General features: G+C 43.0%; 1 protein-coding gene across 1 annotated transcript; it reads left to right on the top strand.

The window, feature by feature from the left end:
* Window positions 1-2,434: 2,434 nt before the first annotated feature.
* On the top strand, window positions 2,435-9,013 carry proza (protein Z, vitamin K-dependent plasma glycoprotein a). Its single transcript, XM_082531365.1, has 9 exons — window positions 2,435-2,601; window positions 3,771-3,905; window positions 4,204-4,343; window positions 4,463-4,487; window positions 4,570-4,683; window positions 4,777-4,908; window positions 6,428-6,543; window positions 6,654-6,771; window positions 8,056-9,013. Exons 2-9 carry the CDS (start codon window positions 3,827-3,829, stop codon window positions 8,586-8,588), a joined length of 1,257 nt encoding a protein of 418 aa, XP_082387491.1. The 5' UTR covers window positions 2,435-2,601; window positions 3,771-3,826; the 3' UTR covers window positions 8,589-9,013.
* The last annotated feature ends 322 nt before the right edge of the window (window positions 9,014-9,335 follow it).

Here is a 9,335-nt window from a genome sequence, read left to right as displayed (position 1 = left end):
AATAATAAGAGGAGTGGGAAAGAATTGGGAGCAAGAGCGAAAGAGAGTGGGAGGGTGAGAGACAACACAAGAGTGGGGATGCTGAATAAAACATAACAGAAGGAAAGAGATGGATGGATGACTGAGCAAGTTTTCCTCTACTCCTCTTTCTAAGCCAGCGCATACAGCACTGAGCACACCTGCATGCTCGCACGTAACACACCAGTAACACATCTGGTGTACGCTGCACATCCCATGTGCGCCCGTGTATACTATGCATGCGTGTCTTTAGCAATTTCACCGGACACCGGACACCAGACACGCCAGGGAAATTATCAGAATCATTTGCACATCTAGCTGCAGCTCGGCACGCCCGAGCAGGCTCTGCGTTCGCTCTCGCCACCCCTGGGTGAGTCTCCCTGGTCTAAGTGGTCCAGCTTCTGCCCCTGCCCAGCACCAGGGACCAGCTGGTCTGACCAGGCTCTTATAATACTTCTGTTATTAGACTTGGGAAATGGAGACATTTAACACTGCTGCAGCTGAGACTAAAGCCCCACGGCCCTGTCTGTAAATTACACTGCTCTCACAAACAATTGCATTGAAATAAGGCCACTGAGGAAGGATTTTGGCTCTGTAAAATGTAGCCTTGATGACCTAGTTTCAGCAACTACCACCACTGCCTGTGTGCGTGAGTGTGTTTGATCATCTTCACCAACTATCGCTAATCACAAAGTTTACCATTAAATATGCAACAGCTCTAAACGCAGGCTCATAACTCTTCGTGAATTAAAGGAATGCCTTTCAAGTCATTCTGCCGTTGTAATTTGCTGCAGCGATGAAGCATAAAAGATTGGGTTTAATTGTGTGCTTTACCTAAAAAAATATTCTCAGCCTCTTTGAAATCGGCTCCTCAACAGTTTCTGTCTGATCCTCCTGATCAGACCCTTCTGTAGCGCCCCAATCTCGACCAGGGCTGTTTGATGTTGTCTGAGCTGATGTGTGTTTGTTTGCAGTTGGACTTCTCCTATTGATCACAGCAGATTGGACCCAGTTATGTTTGCTCAAGTGTGCAGACATTAGAGGACCTCCTCATTCTGATCACACCGCTGAGAGAAATATGGGCCGTAACAGCAGTAATGATGGGAAAACTCTCCCTTTTGTTTTTAGTCAGTATCAAAGGGATTCTGCAATAGCTCTCAGGTTTCCTTTATACTTTCCGTTTAGCATGGATATAAGCTGACAGCAGTTCAATCAAAGAAACATCACAGAACAAAGACTTACATATCTACAAATTCCTATAAATAATTCAGTAACACATATGTTTTAAATAGTTCTATGTATTAGAAATACTAAACTCCTCTAATCTATCACTTTGGTTTGAAGCAAGTGATTTACTTTTTTTGCTTCACATCCTGCTGAGGAGTCAATCAGGAAAAGGCGTGCACAAGGCATCCTTTTCAGACGTCTGAAACACCTCAACTTGCTGCTTTCAATATGGAGGAGCAGCGGCTGTACCCCGAGTCCCTCTCGATCAGCTGACCTCCTCCTATCTCTAAGGGAGAACCCAGCCACCCTTCAAAGGAAACTCATCTTGGCCACATATATCCACAACCTCATTCTATCGGTCACTACCCAGAGCTCGTGTCTATAGAAGAGGGTCATAGGAATGTAGCTTGACTACAACAGATCTGCCCCAATCCACCTGTCAATCTTACCCCTCACACTCACTTATTAAATAATATTCCCAAAATATCAGCCAAGCACAAAAAAGAAAGAGCAAATCTGTCTTGTTATTTAGCTTCTGGTATCAGTCACTCAAAAACCAAACAAAAAAAGAAAAACATCCATTGTGTGGTTCTTTTGATTGACAGATGGCCCTGCTAGGCTTCAGCTCCACTACTTTGAGTCATTCAAAATGGACCTCATCAGAGTGTGTATGTGTGCTGCTGTTGGTGTCTTCTCAAGCATTTCTATTGGATCCTTTGATTACTATCATTGCCTGATGTCAGGTGGAGACTGTCTAAGACACAGACGCTCCACTTCACTTTTGCAGTTCTTTGTTGTCTTAACTTCACCACTCGACGTTGCTGTTTAGGTAGTCGAGGCCCAAAGATTATGTCACTCATAATATCTTGATGGCAGTGAAATGTGTCTGAAATAAAGCCTTTAAAGAAAAATTCTTGGTATTTCTTATATTCTGCTCAGTATCTCATTTATTAACAGGCTTTTAAGTTCATCGGCACTATTCACTCTCACTTTGTCTTTCTTCTCCTTTATTTTATTTTATTTTTTTTAAACTTCAGGCCTGTATTGTCATCTTAGTCGCCTGTGCTTCTGGTGTAGTTTTTGATGGTTTTATTCTTCAACTTCATTGCTATCTATCCGCACACCCAGGCTCTGTCTTGTCTCACAGCACCCTCTGGTGGTTGTTTTCAGTCATCGGACTCGGTACAAGCTGTAAACAGTGAGGGAGTCAGGGAAGGAGTGGGCAGGCGCGGATGTAATCAGGACTCGTTATTTTGGATCGACAGGCCCGATCCGTCTGCGAGGCCGCTGCGTGTCTCAGAACAACCGAGGCGAAGGAGCATCAGCCGGGCCGGCTCCTCCATTCAGTCCGGGGCGGTAAGTACGGAGCAGCACTGCTGCTGTGGTTGTTGTTAATGTTCGTAGAATTTCTCCTTCAGGCCTGCTGAGACACCCCGCCATGAAAACAGTGACTCTGCTACAGTGTAGCATCATGTAGGTGCCCAGCATCCTGTTTACTAAAAGGCGTAGATGCTGCTTTATATCGGTATTTGTTGCAATACCAACCATGTACCTCTAGAAAGAAGCATAAAAAGCCAAGACTGTACTAATAGAGCCATTAACGTGCTACCGAAAGCATATTGTTGTTTATGTTGGGCAGAGGCAGATGTTTGTTTATAAGTGCATTTTATGGGTTGGGCCCACGTTTGTCTCCAGAGCTGCTTTTTCTTCGTGTCATAGATTCAACATGTTGACATGATAGCATCACGCATTTGCTGCACATTTGTCAAATGCACATACATGATGTGAGTCGCCTCTTCCACCACATCCCAAAGGTGCTCTATTGGATTGAGATTATTGTGGAGGCCATCAGAGTACAGTGAGTACGTACTCATTGTCATGTTCAAGAAACCAGTTTGAGGTGATCAGAGCTTCGTGACGTGGTTTGTTATCCTGCTGGAAGCAGCCATCAGTAGATGGGCACCCCGTGCCATCTACCCCGTGGACATAAAGGGATGAGAAGCAACAATACTTAAGTAGACTGTGGTGTTTAAATGATGCTGGGTTTGTACTTGTGGGCCCAAGGTATGCCTATAAAATATTTCTAACACCATGGCACGACCAGCAGTAGCTGTAAGCTTTGATACAAAGCAGGAGGGATCCATGCTTTCATGTTGTTTCTGGCAAATTCTCACACAACCGTCTAAATGTCGCAGAAGAATCCAGACTCAACATCTCTAACCAGTTTCTCTAGCAGGTTGGTAGTGCTGTTGTATGCTCGCTTCAGAGAGCTCCCCAAATGAAGTGCTTAACTTTATAAAGAACCAGTGAGCCAGCTGCGGCCACTACTGCGCAATAACTGAGTGAACTACAGCTTCATAACACCCAGGCAGCGATTTTCATTCTTTCTAACTGACTGCGGCCTTCTAAAACATTAAACAGTGCCTACTTCTTTCTCTTCTGCATGTCCTTCTACTGCTTAATGTCTTTTCCCAGAAATCCTCATGCATCAAAAACTCTGCTTGTCTCTGTGTCTTTCTGTACAGCGGTCCCTGCATCACTGACACATTGCCTCAGAGCTGGGATACACTTCAGTGACACCATGCACTTCGTGACCACACCTGCTGCGGTGCTGTGTCTGCTGGCTGGGGCATCGGTGGCCATTCACGCCCCTGAGACAGGTAAGGAGGGCAGCATGGAGCCAGGGGACTCCACAGGGCTCAACAGCGGTCAGTTGTAATAAAAAGCAAAGATTTAAAGGTCAGGTTTGTGAGAGCAGACAGCAAATAACATGTCAGAGGGATTCAGTGCTAAGAAAGTCAGGTCAGTCGTTTTATGGAGCAGACGTCTTGGCGCTGGGTCAGTGAGATGCTGCTTATTTGGCTTATATTAAGTTAATGGTTAATGATCTGTTTAGTACTTCTAAGCTATATTGAGTCTTTGATGCTATGATATCTGAGACCTTATGTGTCCCCTCAGTTTTTTTGGACAAGGAGCAGGCAACCTCCTTAATCTCCCGTCAGAAGAGAAATACACCTTCCACTCTGGAGCAGGCTTGCATGGAGAAGGTGTGCAGCTACGAGGAGGCCAGAAAGTTCTTCCAAGACACATACCGCACGGTGAGCCCACTGTTAATCCCCTCCTCATTTCCTCAAACCTCCTTTGCGCCTCTGTTTGTAAAGAGAAAGCCACTGTGCAGCTCCAGATGTTTACTTGTGCCGTGTTATTTCTTCTCCAGGATATCTTCTGGTCAGTCTACGTTGGTAAGTGCATTATTAAAAGGATTGTCCATTACTGCCTATGCATTCGCACTGCATTACAGCTTATTAACTTCTCCGTGTTCAGATGGAGATCAGTGCGCAGAGAAGCCCTGCAAGAATGGAGCCATGTGTTCAGACAGCGTTGGAGGCTTTGATTGTGTCTGTAAGTCGGGTTTCACTGGAGCCCTCTGCGAGAAAGGTGAGAAGGAGACGGCAGGATTTCGCACATGAACATCATTTTTGATTTGCTTTTCAAGTTCTGCAAGCTTTCCACTTTGTTTTCACAATGCAGACGAGACTCTGTGCACTCTGGAAAAGGACCAGGGCTGCTCTCAGTTCTGTAAACCAGGCTACATATCCTACGAATGCTCCTGCGCCCGTGGGTGGAAGCTCAACACAGACAAGAAACAGTGTGTGCCTCAAGGTACGTCTGTCATGTATTGAAATTACTTTTTTCTGCATGTTCTTTGTTCGAGTTTGAAAAAAAAAATCCGTGTTTTATGCCTGTGTCTATTATTTACTGAATAACATGGCAGATTACTAGTTGCCAGTGATTGTGGGTGGTGGAAAACCTTTGGCAGTACATCAAAACAATACATAAAGGTTATCCATCCATCTTCTGCCACTTATGTGGGTCTTCAATAAAAGCAGTCTAAGCATAAATGCACAGACCCACTCAGTGAGCCACCTCCTCCAGCTCTTCAAAGATCACTAAGGCCAGCTGAGATATATATAATAAATAATCTCTCCATCGTGTTCCTCTTTGTAGGAAATAACAGAAATACTTCACCTAGGAAGCACCACAGTAGATATACTAAGGACTCCTCGATGTGGAGTGGTAGTGGCTCCACTCTGTGGCCCTCCTGAATGACAGAGCTCCTCTTGCTGTCTCTAAGGGAGAACCCAGCCACCCTGCCGAGGAATCTCTTTTCCATTCTTTGCATCCAAAATCTCATTCTTTCTGTGACTACAAAGATTTTGTGGCCGTGTGTGAGGGCGAGAATGTAAATCAATCAACACTTAACTGTGACACTTGGCTCTCTCTTCAGATATACTCATTTTACTTTCACTGCTGAAACTGCACCAATGCATCTGTCAGTCTCCCCGCTCCACCCTTATGAACAAGACCCTGACATATTTGAACTCCCTCTCTCAGGTACCAGTTTTTCCCTGACCTGAAGTGGGAATCGTGGCCTCAGACTAGGAGGTGCTATCTGTCATTTTTGCTGCTTCACACTTGGCTGCTAACTGCCCCAGTGCGAGATGCATGTCACCTACTAATGAAGCCAGAAGAGAGGTGATGCTGAGGCCACCAAAGGGCAAGTGGTGGAGGCCACCCTCCACCACTTGGCTGTGTTTAGAAATTCTGTGACCATTTTTACACTGCATAAAAATGAGGTCACACCAGGGTACCGCAGTCGATTTAGCATCTCTGCTTAATCTGACAATCTGTCTTTGGGTTGTGGGAAGAGGCTGGAATACTGGGGAAAACCCACAGGGACAGTGAAAATATGCCAGCTTCACACAGCCTCCAACCAACCAGCATTGTTGCCTCAAAGCAAAATTGCTGTTATTAGGTACTATGGAGGACCCCTACACCTCCATAGTGCCTCATGAAGAGCTGAATTTATTACAGCACAAGGGTTTGAAGTGAAAATGGCGTTTAGAGCAGGAAAAAACAGTTTTCTCTTAGAGGGCATAGACAAGAGACCCATCTGCCCATGTTTGTTTACTTTTTCAGTCATTTTTCTAACATTGTATCGCTTACATGATGCTGTCAAAGATATAATCAAGACACCCATCCAGCCAGCTCAGATGAAAAGAGGATTTCTGATATTTCCCCACAGACTGCTTTTGACTACAAAAACTATTGCTAGATATGCCCGTCGTACTTCAAAAATAATGTAGTCAAAGAAATAATCATAATCATCTCCTTCTGTCAGTCGAGTACCCCTGCGGTAAGGCGGTCCGTCTACAACAGTTGCAAGGCAAATTGTCCAGAATCAGCACCAGCAACCCTGAAGGAATTGCCTGTTTGTCATCAGAATGTCCGTGGCAGGTAGGAGGACACTTGTTAACATAAAGACACAATGATTTCAGTGTGTGGGTGTGCGTTTCTCAAAGGTATGAAAAAGAGATGCAGGGTCTTAACTGTCGTGCTGTTTGCAGGCTGTTCTGGTGAGTTCAGAGTCTGCAGGTTTCTGTAGCGGAGTCATACTGAAGGAGAACTTTGTCCTGACTACAGCTCAGTGTGCCAAAAAATACTCATCCTTCCAGGTGGTTGTTGGTGAGTAAACAAAGATTATACAAACACTGCAAGTAGGTAGTGATTGATATGTATTGTACATTTTATAATACACAGTTAGTTTTCCATTGCCCCCCAAAAATGTAATCTAAAATAATAATAAAAAATGTACATAATATGTATACAAAATGTTTAAGTATAGATTCAAAAGGGGGGTGTTTGCATTTGTAATGATTTCCATCCTGTATGAAGGAAATCCATAACATATCCTCCTGAGAACCAGCCAATTAGTTTATGTCCTCTGTAATGGACATTTGTTTTCTGTCTTTATATCTTCAGACTCATTTAAGCTATCCTACTAAATCCTGATGTGTTAAATAGAGGACATCTTGGGCTTTCCATTGATATCTAATGTGTTTGGGTGACCTCTTTCAGCTCCAAAGAGGAAGGACATCACAAAAAAATTAAATCCAACGATTAATTTTCCCCTCGGTTCTCAGGAGGATAAATAATAACAGTACCATAGATGTTACTGTGTGTGGAGGGACCTATCCAAGCTTTCCTTTCAGATTCAGAACAAATTTGTCTCTTTTTTGGTTTATGTTACATGTCCACCTGTGATGATATATTATAATTTTTTAATGGCATGAAAACACATACATGTCAGCACATTGTATAGAAGCCAGCATGTGCCTTAAAATATAAATATTTAAGTGAAAAGTCTTTTCAGTCAGCAGACGCAGCACAGTTTAGGTTTATAACTGAAGAAAGCACAAGACTTCTGGAAACAGACTAATAAGATAAAGGTGGAGATAACTGGCCAGAATGCACAGCATTGTGTTTGGTATCAGCACAAACACTCACAGTAAAAACTGTAAAAACTGTTTTATTATCAAAGACCGACATTTATTTAGCTCACATTGTCTGCTCAGAACAAATAGCATTTACCTAAATAAACACAAATCCACAAATTGAAAAATTCTACCATTTTATAATCGTTGTTAAATAAAATTACAGAATAAATCGATCAAAAAAAGAAGTTTCCAAAATTGTCATTTTATAAATCATGAATATTACATCAGCAAATTAGTGTTTATTTAAATATGGTTTCTTTTGCTGTTTTAAAATGTAATAAAATAATTATAATCTAATAATTATAATAATAATAATAATAATAATAATAATAATAATCAAGCTATTAATATAATTATTGCAACAGCTCTGCACTGAACTCGAGCACAGAAGTGCAGTAAATCTTGTGCTGCATGCCGGTTTTTCGATTTTTAGAACTTTTAACATCATCGCCCTTCCTTATCTCCTGCACAGGTAAAGACAGCAGCAGTAATACTGACCAACAGACGCTGTATGTTAAAGTGATTCATGTCCACCCGCGCTATGTGGAAGGTCGCCCTGAAAACGACCTGGCTGTGATTGAGCTCCGCGACCGCATCATCTTTAAAAGACACATGATTGCTGCCTGTCTGCCAGAACGAGACTTTGCTGAGAGCGTTTTGATGGCAGGTGACTACACAACGGTGGTCACTGGCTGGAAGGAACCACAGCAGGGGTCTGCTTTCCAGGGCTCGCTCACTCTTAACACCCTGGTGTACAACAAGCTTCCCATGTGTCTGGAAACTCACGGAAACTTGATGACCAACAAGATGGGCTGCACTGCACCTCGTGAGAACGCCGGCTGCACCATGAGCTCCGGCAGCCCCCTGCTCACCCTGTACAGGGACGTGTTCTTCCTCACTGGTGTGGTGAGTCAGCCAACAGGGGCCGACTGCAGCAAAGGATACATCTTCCAGAAGGTGTCGCGCCACCTCGGCTGGCTGCGGCAAAGAATAGGTTCACGTTAGGAGCGGTAGTCAGAGAGCACACTGAGGTTATTGATCATGGAATAGGATAATACAGGTTAATAAATAATAAAACAGGGAAACTGAATATTTTCCTCCTTCTAACTTAGTCTCTTCTTTATCCTTGTCCTTGTGTATTTAAAAATTTTTAATAACTAACATAACATATATGCTGTCATCTCCGTTCCTCTTTGGTGTGTCTCGTTTATCCACAAGGTGGCTCTCTGGTTACATAAAGACAGAAGCTTTCATTACATGTATCCTACAACTACAGCAGAAACGGTGAGAGATGTGTGAATTATTCAGCATGTGTTTTGTGATGTGGACGTACCGTTTTAATAACCTCTGAGCGCTGTACTCGTTGACATGCACCTTATAAGACTATTACTCATCACTGTTGTATGAATGTAATAAAGTGTAACACCACACCTACTGTCAGCGTTGTCATTGTGGTTATAAGAGGTTATAATTATTTCAGAACTTTACATATAAAGCTTGAGATGTGTCATAGTTTGTGGGAGATCATCAAACACAAGAACGTGGGCATTACTATTAATGTCAAATGAATATACACGACTGTGCAAAAGTCTTGGGCTGATCCCTGTTTCTTTATTCTTCAGCACAGTCTGAACTCTCTTAGGCTGTTTCTTCTAATTTCTTTAAGGAGTGTTCAGGAATAGGTCTCCAGGTTTCTTGAAGAACATTCAAAGCTCTTCTTTGGATGTTTGATTCCTTTTGTTCCTCTATCTG

The sequence above is a fragment of the Aulonocara stuartgranti genome (genome assembly GCF_965226115.1).
Source record: "Aulonocara stuartgranti genome assembly, chromosome: 4".
In the NCBI taxonomy this organism is placed as follows: domain Eukaryota; kingdom Metazoa; phylum Chordata; class Actinopteri; order Cichliformes; family Cichlidae; genus Aulonocara; species Aulonocara stuartgranti.
This window is presented reverse-complemented; position numbering and strand designations above follow the sequence as displayed.